Raw genomic sequence first — 15,782 nt, 5'->3', positions numbered from 1 at the left:
TATTTTTAGAGCCAATCTCACGGCCTGGTGGAATATCAAACTGCCTGGATAGGTCAGTGGGATCACAACAGCTCATGATGTGGAGGGAAGAGGCGGATAATGGGGAGCACTACGGGGCAGGTGCATGATAAAAAAAACTAGCAGCAAAAGCTGATGTTTAGGGTCAAAGTGGATTGTTTTTCTGCATGGATTTAAGCAATGATGTCATGCTACAGATGTTAACACCTGAACTGAAAGTGATGTGCAAGTTTGGGAGGGAGAAAGCTTCATGAAAACTGAAGCCAACACTGTGCACACTGCTTGTTTAGGTCACAATAAAGTTTTTTTTCAAATGCATTTTTATTGTTAAACTTATTTTTTTCAACAAAACCCCTTCATGCATTTCCTCTTATATCAAATCGAAGATGTTTGAGGATGAGTTAAACTGCAGAAAACTGCACCATCTTGCAGGAATACCCATATGAATGTCAGGAGGATGAGAGGAGTTGATGAAATGATGGGATGATTCTTCAGGAGAATGGAAGACAGAAAACAAACAAAAAGCACAAAAAGTAAAAATACTCCTACCTTTAGCCCCCCGCAGGACGAATCCAAAACCCTCATTCTCCTTCTTCTGGAGCACCACCGTCTTCTCGTCCACCACGCAGTCACTGTGGAGGAGATGCCGAGCAGAGCGCCCGTTAGCACAGCCCATCATCCGCAGCATAGCCACGGACGCCCTGCCCGAGTGGAGGTTCATGCTGCTGGAGGAGAGCTAGTCCGGCCAGGGCAGGGCAGGGCAACCCCGACCCCACCCCACCACCACCACCACTGCCGCCTCCTCCTCCTCCCCCTCCTCCTCCTCCTCCTCTGGCCGGCCTCTATCTCTATCAAACGGTATGACAGCGGCCCCGGCAGCCCGGCGACAGCATCTCCACAGAACAGACGACCCAGAAAAGGAAAAAAAAAAAAAAAAAAGAAAGAAAACAGAAGGAGACGACGACGGAAGAGACGCGCCTCCCTCCCTCCCTCCGCTGCAGCTGCAGCCGAGGTGCGGGTCGGCAGCGCGGTTACCCCCGCGGCTCCGGCCGGCGGTGAGGCGGCGCGGCACCCTCGAGGAGAAGCGACATCAGGCCGGTGGAGACAGCGGCTCACGGCTTATGATGAGGCGGGGAAGAAGGCTGAAGCTTACCGGGTTGGTGGGGGGTGGAGAAAGCGAGAGGGAGGGAGGGAGCAGAACCAGAGTCTCGGTGTGGATGATGTCTAGGTGCGCGGTGCTCTGCAATGTGCGAACTGCTTCGGAACCGATGCTGGTGGGGAGGGTGTGAGTGCGCGCGTCAACGACAGGGGGATCGGCTGTTGGGGGTGACCGTGAGGTGTTTAAACTCACCTGACTGATCGATCAAGTAATTGATTATTCGCTGTCAGTCTGACATTTTTTCACTGGTTTCAAGTCGATTCTTATTTTAGGGCGAAAGTTGGTAAACTTTCCCCCCAAATACAACTTTTTTTTCCAACACCCATCACCCGTACCTACGGAAGCGGATTAGGGCCACTGAAAAAAAATTCTTTATTTTTTTTATTACTATTTTTTTCCGAGAAGAGTCAGAATCCCGACTTTAATCTCATAGTAATGAAAAAAAAATCTTCCATACATATCCAAGTTGAAACAACAAAAAGAAAGTTTGACTCTTTTTTTTTTTTAAGAAAAAAACTACAGATGTAGAAACTGAAAAGTCCCCAGGTAAGCATGGATAATCAGGGTGGGTATGAGTACTCAGGTACAGGCCTTTATGAAACTTGTTTAACAAAGCATTGAGAACAGAAAACTGTGTGAATGAAGAAAAAAGTGTCATGAAGTAGTTTGACAAGCTCTGATTTCTAAGTTTGACTCCTGTCAAAAGGTCCAACATGTGGTTTATGATCCTGCACCAGACTGGGTTAAAGCACAACATAGGATAAAGTCAGGGTTGAGGGAATTTAATGAAGCAATAAAAAGAAAAGTAATGGCAACATGTCAATCCCAGATCTCCAGGGTGAGTTAAGGCCCTCTGTGCTATCTGGCTCAGTTTTGAACAGATACATCTCAAACATGCAAGCTTTTACCCTGATTTAGGAACAAATATAAAAATGGTATGACAGTGTTGCAGAGCAGTCTGAATGAGCCTTGTTGTTCTCGTTCAAATCCTGCAAAGAGCCTCAGAAGTACACATCCTCTCTTAGGTAACATTCACGAAATATTAGCTCAGCAAGAATCAAACTGTTTCTTTAAATAAAATGTTTATAATGGTGAAAGATGGATCACCTGACTGTGTGGCAAGCAGTAAATGCACACAATGAATCATGGGAATTAGGGAGTTCATCTCATCCATCTTTGCCTGGTTCTTCTTTTTATTCTCAGCTTGAACTGATCCAAACACTTTGAGAAGGTGTGTCTAAGAACAGCTGATTGCTGAAATCAGCTGTTTGTTAAAATGACTCAGGTGCAGGCAAACGCTTGTAGACTGACGCTCTATGTTTGTGTTCCTCAGAAGCAGCTGCAGCATCAGGACTCATACATTACAAACTGGATCAGACGAACAGACGCTTGGATTTTAAAGTAACACTGTTGTTGCTGCACTTGTGCGCATGAGGAATCATCCATATGGTGATGCAGCTTCTCTGCTACAAGAGGAGGATTACCTCTTGAAGTTTGACTCAGCGTTAAGCTGTCTGATCTGACATCTTCTCCTCAGCTCTAAATGTGCTGAACCACACCCCCTCTCAAGTACTCCTTTTTCAGTAATTTGCATAAAATGGTACATTCCATCACTGGTCTCCTGCAGAAATCACTGCTGGTGAGCTGACACCGACGAGCCGAGGAAAGGGGAACCTAAAGGCCACGTTTGCTCCTCCAGCATTGTTGAGGTGCATCATTTAGCTTATATTTTGTGCAGGATTACTTTGAATAGACACGTGGGATGGAAGAGAAAAGGCAGAGAGACGGAAGAAGAAAGGAGGAGAGAGAGGTGCCACTGCCATCCTAGCAACAGTTCCCCTAGCAACACAATCTGTCTAGAGAGGAAGGAGGCCCGCACTGCTGACACACTGAAGGTTATCTCACAGCATTCCCTTACACACACATACATGCGCGCACACACACAGGCATGTAGTGGGTGGCCGCTGATAATCACACCTTGATCACCCAAATCTGACACGCTGGCGGCTTTGATAGGTCAGCGCTCTGCAGAAGGAGGCCTGAGCTGTTTATCCGAGGTGTCATCTCATTGTTCAACAACTGATGAGGCGGGGCAACAGGGATGCTGCTTAATCAAAACAAAGTGGAGCATGGAGGATGTGGGACATGCCGTTCATACGGGGTGAAGTTCAGGCTCGCTCCAGGGAGCACGCTGCCTCAATCTGGGCTCCTCTGTGGGAGGCCGAGGTGTATTTATAGCTTAGAGGAAAGAGAGAGGGGATGCTGGGGATGTTTGCTCGTCAGACATTTATCTCCAGCTGTCCACGTTTACAGGCTTTCACTGTCTGCATCCATTCTTCACGTTCACACAGAGAGAAACGGGCCACTGCACAAGTGCCAAAAGCTGCAGCTCCACAAGTGTCCACTTACGGCTGGCATCAAATTGAATCTACTTTCTATAGAGCCTCATGTCAAAAAGTCCAAATACAGCTTTCAGCTTCAGCTCATGTAGCACGGATGTCTGCGGTGGGCACATCAGATCCTGGTATAATCAAAACTGTTGGGAGCAGGCACCCCATGTACTGAGGCTTTAATCCATGGTTTTCAACAGTATTTGAAGCATGAACCTCTCACTTTCTTTCCACAGCTTCTGTCTTTTACTAGTCCGAAAAAAAAAAAAGGAAAAGCCACCAAGACAAGCTTCCAAAAATAGAAATCTGACAAATCCCTGTCACTATGATTTATACTTACTGGCAGCTGCGAGGAGATTTTTTGCAAAAAACAAACAATGCAAACAAGCTTAATTTCAAGGTAAGACCAATGTTAACATTTTCAGCACCTTCTAGCTAATCCCTTTATAGTGCTACAGGTAAAAGACTGCATGAAACAGGGAGGTAGTCCAAGTCACTTTTTCAGAGCTGCTACACATCCTAGATTTGAAAGAAGAGTCCAAAGACACTAACTTTTGAGCAACTTAGAATCCGGTTAAGAGAAAGAGCTGCAGGGTGGATTTAAACCCTGGTTGCTGGCTCTAAGCTAACCTCACCAAACCTGGGCCACTAGGATATATCAGCGCCCTGCCACAGTCCTACCGTATTTTCCGCACTACAAGGCGCTTCGGAGTATAGGGTACACCTTCAATGAATGGCCTATTTGAAAACTGTTTTCATATATTGGGCGCACCGCATTATAAGGTGCATAGAGTAGAAGCTACAGTAGTGGCTGGGGTTGCGTTATGCATCCACTAGATAGAGCTGCGCTAAAGGGAATGTCAACAAAACAGTCAGATAAGTCAGTCAAACTCAGGCTACATCCACACGAAGCTGCACATTTTCCTATCCAACTATTTTCTGTGCCGTTTTCAAAAAAAAGTGCGCTGTAAAGATGAAGCCGTTTCTGCCGTCCACAAAAGCCGTTTCCAGAGATCAGTTCAAATGCCAGACCTTTGGGGGGGGGGGCGCTGTATTGCTCTAACAATAAACAAGAGAAGAAGCTCGGGCCAGCCTGTGAGCTAATGTTAGCACTTAGCAGAATCCCTCTTTACAGGTTCTTACTGCTTACCGCTGTTACTCCGGCGACGCCCCCTAACTATGGAAGGGGTATATATAAGGCGCATCGGATTATAAGGCGCACTGTCGGCTTTGAGAAAACTGAAGGCTGTTAAGTGCGCCTTATAGTGCGGAAAATACGGTAATTAAGCTCAGTGGTGCACAATTTTTCCTTGTCTTAATCAAAACAGTGAGTTGTTAGAAGAGCTGTCACTGTCAAGTTGTTACAAAGGGCATTATGAGCCGCAGAGAATTACAGAGTTTTTTATCAATTTTTGCTCCAAAAATGAACGTCTCAGAGTACAGTGGGTCTCTCTAGCTGCGGGAGACAGCCCAAGTGGACAATGGAGGAACTACGGTTTCAGCAATTCAGCAGAAAGTCAACATTTGGGAGTCGCTTCCATGACACAGGGCTTGAAGCAGGAAAAAATCCTGTGCCTGAAAGCGGCGGGGGGGGGGGGGGGGGTTTACTGCGTTTAATATAGTTTTTATTAATAATAATAATAATAATAATAATAATAATAATAATAAAAATAAAAACAACATTAAACACAGTAACACTAATTTTTTGTTCACACAAACGGTCAGTCAGCGATACAGCATAAGTACCTGCGGCCATCGCTTCTGGTAGGGTCCACAATTTTGTTGTTGGATAATTATGTTTGATATGATCAAGGCGGATGATGAAATGCTAAAGTTTACCTGAAATAGATTTAAAACCTTTTTAAATATAAATGACCCCTGTGCACACTCAAATAAAGACTACCTAAATCAGGTATTCAGCTCTGAAATGGTTGTGCTCCTTAAATATGAAAATATGCAGACTATTGAAACAAAGTAATTAAAGGAGGAGCATATTGCATTCAATGAAAGTTGTGAAGGTTGAAGATTAATTGAAAAAAGAAAAACTAAACTGAAAAAGCTTTCTAGAAACACTGTCTACTTTAATATTTATTTACAACAGTAATTTTTCACTAATAAGCTAGTACCATACTTTCTGTACTACAAGTCACTTCGTAGTACTATCATACATTTTTTGAGGTCGTATCAGTCAAAAAAATGCGTCATGAAGACGAAAATAACGTAGGCCTACATAAGTCACACTGGACCATAAGTTTCATTTATTTAGAATGATTTGGTTTGTTTACACTATTTCCAGAGTGAACTTTTTACATATAACTTTTAAAATGTTTGTTTATTAGGAGGTTTAAATACTGTTCCTACGGCTTCTCATATCTATGATCAGTTTCACTTCTCTTCGTGTGCTCCTGTCTTCTCCTCCTCCCCTGCTCTAGGTGAGTGTTACTGGTGAGAACGGTGCACTGTGAGCTTAAATGAGCTCCGTCTGATAAATGTCCTCACTTTTAACAAGTTACGGAATATTTGGCGCTAGATTGTGACTTAAATCCCGGAATCCGTTTACCATAGAGAGCAAACAAGACGCGAGTGAAGTTTTAAAACACGTTATCAGGCGCTAAACACCGGGAGCTGTCACAATGTCCGAGACGAAGGCTGAAGACCAGCGCGTCTGGGGCGCCTCTCAGTAGAAGACTTTGCGAAGGGACCAATGAGCAAACACTGTGTGCAGGCAGTGCTCGTGGGAGTTGTGGTGTCGTAGTCTCATACTGCAATGGGTTTAGTATTTCAGATGCCGTTTCAGAAAACTACAATTAAATAATTCAACCCGCCGAAGTCGCTAGTAGGAGTGACGGTTTTACTGAAATTCGCATGGATGAAAAATACATCCATGCGCGCCCGATTGCGTGATTACAGACTCGCTGGCGGCGCAGTTTTCGAGCAGGTATCCCGATTACGTGGTAAACTTGCTCTCTGAAGCCAAGCTTCTTTGTTGTCCAAAAACATCTCTCAATATCACTGCTTCATTATAAGGGGTTGCTACTCCGCTTCTGCTCTCCGCCTACGTCATTAATTACTCTCTTCACGAAGCACATTTATCTGACAAATTAGACGGACAGTGCCATATTGGACGATCGTTCTGCCAGTCACACTCATCATAGACCAATACGCATCAAGCCACGGTATGACGTAGCGGATTTGGGCCGCTGCTGCTTGTTTGTGAAAGAGAGGCGGGAGCTGCTCTCTGCAGCTCCCGCCTCTCTTTCCTGACTGGTTCAGTCGGAACTCGATCGAGTGAAATCAACGGAGGGCAGCCAGACCGACCTGCAGGATTTCACAATCTGGCAGGTTTGTCTACGCCGGATTTCCGGCACTATGCCGGAGGTCTTCAAGCCCTGATGACATCAGTTTAGAATGAAACTCAAAAGTAGTTTTGTATTTCTGCCTCTCGTTTACATGAAAACAGCGTTAAGCCAAGCTAAAATGGAAAACTTTTGAAAATGACTTCCACAGTGGTTTTCTTCTGATACGCAGCAGCCACCGTTGCCGTGTAAACAGCAAGACGCAGTTTTCAGTGGACACTCTCCACTTTGCACGTAAGACTGTGCAACAGTGTTGTTACAACCGTTGCGGAGTACCGTGTCATGCTTGTGCTGCTGAATCTGCTGACTGTTTTTCAAGGAAACGTGCATCTGTTGCACTATCTGTTGCTAATCAGCCGCTTCGGGACAAGACAGTTATAGCGCCAACTACAGGCCAGGCATGCTTACTACAGCATTTTAAACAGATTTTTTTCACTATGTTTTTTACGTTTTGGGATAGAATATTGTGTAAATGGGGCCTTGATGTTGAAGGAAAGTCCTTGACTTCTTGGTCATGGTTACTTTAAATAAAAGTGCTGACCTTGAGCTCTCACTAACAGAGAGCGAGCCAGCAGGGTGCTGTGTTCAATGTTCTCCGTATGGGACTAGAGCTGCATAACAGATCTCTTTTTTTAATCTTAATCATGTGTATTGTGATTTTACCTTCTGTGAATAAAGCTTAGGTAGTACATCAAACTACTTGTACTTTCTGCACTCTTTCACTGGCAAACAGAGCAGGCGAGGACATGCCAGAACCACCTGCTGTTTGCTGACTTCAATCACTTGCCGTAAGAGATCTGTGTAATCAAATATGTGATTTTCCGGGAATATTTTTTGTCCCTCGGGATATCTCTGCTGTTTTGTAATGAACCTGTGATTTCACTCTGACAGATTCTCTACAGTTATTTGATTTATTAACCTTGTATGGCTTGTATTTGAGGGAAATAATGTTGAGAGCAGAGATTTTAAATGGTCATTTCGCTGTTGAACCTTTCCACTGACAGCCAGTAGAGAAAACGATGCTCAGCTATCCATCAGTCACTGCCAACAAAGCTTTCTACCTCTGTGTCACATGCTTTGACTGCAGCAGGGCACTTTTATCTCTGCATGTGCTCATCGGTGCTCTGTGACTCCACAAAGACTCCTCAGGTCTCAGCATCAGCAGCATTTTATCTAAGACAGCAGAGAGCTGATGCATCATGTATGAAAATCCACATCTGGCTCTCGTCTCACTTTACTCTGCTCTGCAGCTTCAGGCACACGTCAGAAACTCAGAGTAACTCAGAGGAAGCGAGCGCCTGCATACTGTGTGTCAAAATGTAGTCTCACACCATCAGGACCTGCAGGGCTGCAGAGGCAGAGTATGTTTTGTCCTGTAAGTCTTCATCAACAGACCTAAATGTTTCTTTTAAACAACATTTTGCAGCTTCTTTCAGCTCTGTGTCTTTCTCCATTTTGGTTTACTCTCCTTCTTTTCAGATGTCTTTTTCATGCCCATAAACACACAGAGCAGGAAGGTTCCTGCAGCCTCATGTAGAATTCATGGCACCCTCTGCCAGTTAAAAAACAATAATGAATCTTTAAGGAGCAAAGGAAGGACTTGATGCGTGTGCTTTGGGAAACTCAGCTTAGCAAAAAGGAAACATTTATCATCTTCTGTGGAGAAATAAACCAAGGAAACTGTTCCATTCAGAAACACATTTCCCCAGTTCTCTAAAGTCAGTCAGGTCTTTACATCCCCCATCCAACCAGCCTTCATACCCATACTGTAGAAAGGGTCTGAAAAGACCGTTCACCTTGACCTACATTGGACTCTAACTGGAAAAATAGCTTCCAGCACATTTCCAGAGTCCTGCCAGAGGGGGTCCAGCAGAGTAATGATGAAGACTGTCACACGGCCTTATCACCTGACACCTTTGATTTGTCTTACATGGAGCACAGAGATCAGTGAAATCATTTATAACTGACAGAAACCCTCTGTGTGATCATGCTGTAATAAATCTTTCACAACCTGTTTGGTGGAAATCTGAGCAAAGATCACATCTCTGAGCTCCTTCACCATTTTACCTCAAAAGGAATGATTTCATGGTTTATGGGTCAAGCTATCACGAAGCTTGTTGGCGCTTTATGTTTATTGACTACAGAAATGTAGTTCTGGATCAGGAGATATGACAGACTTCTGATTCTCATTTTGATTCACCATGAGCAGAGACTTTTAAAGATTTAAAAACAAAAATGTCCCAGAGTATTTTTAATGTAGACATTTAAATGTCACAGCTGCATAAAAACCTTAAAGAGGGGGTGTTGTGCTTTTTTCAGTATTTTTTTTTTTTGTCCCGCTGGTGCCCCCATCATGTCTTTAAATGATTTACAGCTAAAAAGAAATCCTTACTTTTTCTCTTTCTGGTGTTTTAGAAAACCTTAATTTCAGCCTCTGTCTCTTTAAGGCTCCCTACTCCACAAACCCGCAAAGCTTAGTGTTTGAGGCCTACTCCTTCAACCTGCCATGAACCAGTTATTTAATGAGCTCATCATTTCAGTGCGTCTAGTGAAGATCTCCTGAAGATCTCAAGATGGTTTTTGTGAAGATCTTGTGACGATCTTGTAAAGATGTCATGAGCTGCGTTTCCACCAAGCAGTCCGGTTCGGTTCAGTATGGTCTGGCCCGGTTTGGTACAGTTCAGCCTGATCCCGTTTGCGTTCCCACAGAAAAACTGTGCCCTCTCGTGGTAGGGTGTGTGTATGCTGGATGCCGAAAGCTGCAGCTGTTAAACAATAGCGTGACCCCGTAGCAGCGCGGCACAGTTTACCCCACTAATAAATCCAACGAAGAAGAAAACCGCGACACAGTAAACAAAGAGCATAGATGGAAGACATGCAGCATTTCGTCCTCTCTGTGATTGGCATGTAGCTCTTTGATACAAAGTGAAATCAAGCTTTGTTTCAGGGAAGTCTGTGTGCCGCCAGGAAAAATGCAGCTGCTGTCGGGGTAAGTGACAATTCTTTTGACCAATTAACAGTCTGCAGTGCTGTAGCTTCTGAGAGAAGATCGGTTTAGTCTGGCACCCCTATGGAAGGGTCCCAAAAAGTGGGACGGCTCGTCTCGGTTATTTGGGGATCTGTCCCAGGATAAGTCAGTGGAAAGGCCATAAAATGCACGCTGTACTGAGGCAAACCAAACCAGTCTGCTTGGTTGAAACAAGACTATAGAGATCTTGTGAGGATCTCCTGAGGGGAGTTAAATTCTATTCAGTGTTGGCTTGCACATCATGCTTTGTGCCTTTATGCTTGAAACAGGAAAGCTGGAGACCCCGTCTTTAACAGCTTTGCAGCTAAATACAGCAAAGTTAGAGGCCTGGTGCTTTCTCCTCCACTTGAACAGAGAAAACCAGAGGAACAAAATTGTTCATCTTAATATAAAAAAAATAAAAATAAAAAAAAAATCTTTAATTATTGAAAAAAAAATCAAGCATGTGTTTTAATATTTTGAATTGAACTTTTTTGATTTTAGGACACTTTACACGTCTGCAGTGCATTCTGTAACTTTAAGAAATGACTGTGTTGCGATTATTACGATCTGTATTTTAATTACTTTTATTATCAAGTAGAATAAGTCTGTATTTTGTTCCCATTACTGTTCAACATTTAGACATGCTCAGTCATTGTTTCAGCAGCCACAGCACCTCTGTCCTGGAAAGGATCAGAAAATCTAGAGCTTCAGTTTCAGCTGGCACAGACAGTCCCATGTTTCCATTTAGGGATTAAAACTGCGGTACATGTTCTGCCTTCAGAGCACTGCACGCCTGATGATGTCTGATCAATCACCTGATGGGATCAAACACAAACCAGCGTTCATCCATATTCATCATCCTGCTGCACGGACATTTAGCTCACCTGGCTGAGTGGTTCTACCAAACAGGATCATGACAGAGATTAACACACACACATACACATACACACACAGGCTGAGATCTATCTTGCTTTCTAATGAAGCTTCTATTGAAGTGGATGTGACAGAGAAGAAAAGAGGAGAGGGGCAGAATAACTTAAAAGCAGAGAGGGAGACCTTGGGATCTAGCGTCAGATATCATTAGACAGAAGGCTTCAGTCTGCAGGAGTAACAGAGTGCATCTTTAATCCTAAAGCATTTATCTGTCTCTCTGCAGGACATCCACAGGAGATTGTGAACAGCGCATCTTAACTTTGAGACAAATGCCTAAATTCTTGCTTTGTAGGTTGATTTTTTTAGCACAAATTAAGGGTAAAACTCTCTTCTAAGAAAGAGGAGGAATCTGTTTTTATTGGTGCTTTAAACTTGTAAAAAATGTCTGAACACTCTTTTTAGAAACTAGACGTGTGTGAACGAAGTCAGCTTTAAAGTTTGAGGTAAAATTTCAGGAGGTGCTGATATGAGTATGCAGCCAGCTTAGGTCAGGATAATTCAGTCTGAGCGTCTGTCCATGATTTGTATTCTTTTCTGCTTCCAGAAAGTTCTTGTCCACTCGTAGCCGACTCCACTTCACCCTTCTGTGGGGATATGTAGTTAACATTTCATTTTGATGAATGCTGAGTACTTCTTAGATCACATTGCACCCCATGAGGTCTCCCTTCCTCACACTGGGAAAGTGAATGAGCATTCAGAAAAAAATTCAGGGTGAATTTTCTCAAAACTTCCACAGATGCATGTGTGAAAAAGGCTGCAGAGTGTGAGGGGTTACCTGGAGGCATCGAAGCTGTCATAGGAGCCCACAGTGTAATGTCTGAAGAGCTTCCGCCTGTCAGCACGGTCTGCTCTGGAATCTGCAAAAACATAACAGTTACATCAATATTTACATCCAGTCTGCGACCAGAGACAGGACTTTACAGATCAAAATGTGCACTAAGGAGGAGGGCAGTGACTTCTTTAAGTGAAGGACCTAAAAACTGTCTACCCTGCTTTGCTCCTGTAGAACTGTGATAAGCTAACAGCTGGCCATCTGTCAACAATTCAGAAAAATATCTGTCACTAGCTCTTTAACTGTTGTGATGTTGCTCTCTATAAGCCACCACCCTCCACACAGGAAAGAAAACTAGTTTGTTATGCAGGACAGTGGAGTTGTCAAATTTTCTGAAATAAGAATTACTTCAAGAAAATTAACTTTTAAATTCAGTGTGCCCCGCTCTCACTTCGAGATACTCTGTGTGCAAAAATGTCAAACTTATATTCCCATGAAGAAGCACAGAGGGCTAAAAAAAGAAATAAAGAAGTGTATGATTAAAGCAAAGATTCCTCCACTCTCATCTATCCATCCCATTCACCACTCGTTCCTCCCCCCTTTATCTCCCCCTCTCTTTCATTCCTTCACAAACTCTCTCACACCAGCTGTCACACTTTCACAGAAACTCCATCTCCTCTGATCCGGCTTACATCTTGTCATCTTTGCAGGAACATCCCCCAACTACCCCCCAGATCCTATCTGCACGGTGTCAGATCGTAGGAGGGAGGGAGGGAGGGAGGATGTGATCAACAGACAGGGTTGGAATATGGGTTACAGCTTTGTTATTTTTCTTCTTTCAGAGGGAAGATGGAGGCACGGGGGTGTGGGGGCAAGCGTGTGTAAAAGGAAAAAAAAAAGTTAAATAATAAAGAGACACAGAGGGAAAGAAAGACAGAGAATAATGTATCAGAAACACACTCACACTCCATAGCAACTGCTGTCTGACTGCGACCAGATGGTTTCTATGGTCACAGATCAATAGAAACGGTGCATGCATGCTCGTGTGTTTGTGTGTGTGCATAAACATACATATGCAAAACTGACTGCAGACAAAGTACTCAGGATTGTGTGCTGCATATTTTTTATGTCTCTTTTGCAGATGTTTCAGATGCTGGCATGTGTTTGACCATCTGTGCATGACTGAGTGAAGGTGTGTGCACATATTTATAACTAACCATACATAAAAAGTATACAGCTTTATAACTCTGCATGTGCATCTTGCCATGCAGCTGTTTTACATACCAGCTTGTGCACGACTGGATGTCTGTGTTCATCTTTTTAGCGTGAGTGTGTGTGAGCAGCATTGGTTCTGTCAGCCCCCCCTGGATTCCTCCACATCTTTGTTTTTCTCTCTTTGCCTCATTCAGGACTCAAGGGATGAGAGATGTGAGAATGAGATGGAGAATTTGACGCGACACATCGTTTCCAAATGGGACACTTGGTCTGTCTGGCGTCATTCAGAAAAACCTCTTAAACCACTAACTACACAGCTGACTGTGGAACTGTGCAGGATATTAAGTGTTGTTTTAATGATATTATTGACACATTGCCGTTTGAGGACAGTTTGACCTTTTATGATACGATGAAAGAAACTTTCTTTGAACCAAAAGGGAAGTCAGACAGCAGACTGCTTCACATTGTAGAGAAAGAGCCGACATCTACTGGACATCAAAGAGCGGATCCTGTAGAAGTTAAAGACAAAGCAACTGGAAGAGTTAGTTAGGTCATTAAAACCTTTGATACTCTCTTATTTACCCTGCAACGGTGTCATATGTTGTTCTTTGCATTATGGGAACATGAAAGGTAAACACACAGCTGGAGCTTCACATGTCCACACACACACACACGCACACACTGCTGTTCTGTCTGACAGTGGCACAACAAAATGAGCCTCTGGGACTTTCACACTAAAGGAGGTTACAGCAGCACATAAATATCACAGCTTTAACTGCAGATATGAAAAGAGCCACTGACAGGATCATTGGTGGTTATAAAAACTCAGTTCACCTGGTAATAAAAGTTTCACTGCTGGTTACAGCCTCTTTTTATCAGTTATTATCTGCTCTTCCATTTAATCACACCTTGTATTTAGTTATGGTTTTACTTTATAACCTTTTAAACATCTAATGACACAGAGTATGTCATTTGATTCTCTCTGGTTTAGTTTTTGGAAACTAGAAATTACCATTTCTGTTTCACTCTGAATGGGACAGTAATTTACTAAATGAGCATCGGGCTGTTCTGAAGAAGACCTGAAACTTCAGAATCAGACCATGAGCTTATTCGGAAAATGTTTACTGAGGGAAAAACCTGCTGAGAATATTGTCCTCTAAATTTAGTTCTGGGAGATAAGCTTACCCCCGAAAAACAGCTCTTACCTGAGGACAAATACTTTTCAGAGGTCTATGAAATCTCACAGGTGGGGCCTACAAGCTGACCGTTTCTGATTGGTGGAGCAGCCACAGTGTTTTTATTCCCCCTTCCGTCTTCCAGCTGTGATTGACTTGGTCTAATAACTTCTAATCAATGGTCGTCTTTGAGTCTGATTGCATGAATGTGTCTCTGTCAGCTCCCAATGTTCCAGTTTAAAGAGCAGCCCTGTGAACTGGAGACCTTCAGCTCAACGTGTCAAACAGAAAAGTAGTCCTGGGGAATGCGTCCTATTTTAGTTCGATATAGGAATATATATGTGCCATAATCTCCTCATCAGATCAGTATTTAATGATGATCTAAAGCTGTTTGAGAAGGATGCATCCTGCTCAAAGTTTTCAATCAACAGGTTCCTCTTGTAGTTCAAACACAGCTTTCGATGGGGAGTGGTCTGCTCAAAGCTGTTGGGGCATTTGGAAACAGCTTTGATAAGCTTTAGACAGCTTTGTCTCTGGAGCTTGTCTCTTTTTTAGGGTCAACAAATTAATCTGCAGTGAAATCAGCCCCATTTTCACATAAAGGCCTTTGTTGTTGTCTTACTGCTTTCAGCCCACCTCATCTCATAGGTGAGGTGGCCCCCCCACTTCATAGGTCAAAACACAGTCTACCAAAGGGCCCCAGGAACAATTCAGTCCAGAGGAATGTTCTAACATGAACTAAAAGTTCCTGGACCCTCTGGTTCAAACCCAGTTATAGACTTCTATCCAATCAGACGTCTCTTTACAGATCAGTAGTTCTTTTGGGTTAAGAAACTGCATTAGCTTCACTTTAAAAGCAGAAGACTACATCTGAGCCACCTTCTCATAGTGTAGGCTGTAATGTAGGAACAGCAGAGGACTGTTATAGTTTGTACACCTCCAAGTAATTTGAAACCCTTGATCGGTCATTGTTATTTTTTCAGTCCCTTCTTGATGAAGGGAAGCTTCTGTTGTCCTATTTCATGTCAGTGATTCATCACAGCAGCGTGTGAATCAAATACTCTGATGTAAACCTCTGACGACATCTGGCTGCTATTTTGTTTTTATATTTAGCTCAGTGAGATCATGTTTACACTTCGCTCAGTTTCACACAGAAAAGCATTTAAACCTGCAGAGCATGCCTTTCCCTGATGTTACTGTGCCTGCTTCAAATGTGTGTGTGTGTGTGTGTGTGTGTGTGTGTGTGTGTGTGTGTGTGTGTGTGTGTGTGTGTGTGTGTGTGTGTGTGTGTGTGTGTGTGTGTGTGTGTGTGTGCAAGTATGCACATTTCCCCTTGTGCTCTCGGGTCCAAATGTGAACCCTGACAAAGCGTGTCTAAGTGGGGTTTAATCCCTCTGCATCACATTTATTGAATTAGTGGGATTAGATGTTAAAGGTGTTTAAGTCAAAGCAGCGTGCATGTGCCTGTGTGTGTGTGTGTGTGTGTGTGTGTGTGTGTGTGTGTGTGTGTGCACATCTGTGTGGGTATGTGTGTGCAGAACGTTGACTTAACTGCACCCAGAGGTAAAGTGAAGAACAGCTGACTGCGTTTCTTCCACAAACCTTCAAGGTCAGTTCTGCAAATCTAATCCAAACATTTGATGCATTTCGCTTCATGGAAAAATTTTAATTAAAAAAAACAAAATCACAAAAGAAGCAGAAGACATGGAGGGAGACAGCAGAACCTCTGCAGCTCACCATCATTCCTCCAAGGA

General features: G+C 43.4%; 1 protein-coding gene across 1 annotated transcript in view; it reads right to left on the bottom strand.

Annotated features, from left to right (window-relative positions):
• The window catches only part of LOC141788046 (SH3 and multiple ankyrin repeat domains protein 2-like), a 290,879-nt gene that overhangs the window by 74,073 nt on the left and 201,024 nt on the right, over positions 1–15,782 (bottom strand). The window contains exons 16-17 of the mRNA XM_074666864.1: positions 11,642–11,723; positions 568–650 (exon numbers count right to left, since the gene is read on the bottom strand). Of these exons, the coding sequence (XP_074522965.1) occupies positions 568–650; positions 11,642–11,723 (165 nt within the window). The remainder of the gene's footprint in view (positions 1–567; positions 651–11,641; positions 11,724–15,782) is intronic.

Source organism: Halichoeres trimaculatus, unplaced genomic scaffold (assembly GCF_033239565.1).
Source record: "Halichoeres trimaculatus isolate MK-OKI-2021-1 unplaced genomic scaffold, fHalTri1.1 fHalTri1_scaffold_3, whole genome shotgun sequence".
NCBI classification, from domain to species: Eukaryota; Metazoa; Chordata; class Actinopteri; order Labriformes; family Labridae; genus Halichoeres; species Halichoeres trimaculatus.
This window is presented reverse-complemented; position numbering and strand designations above follow the sequence as displayed.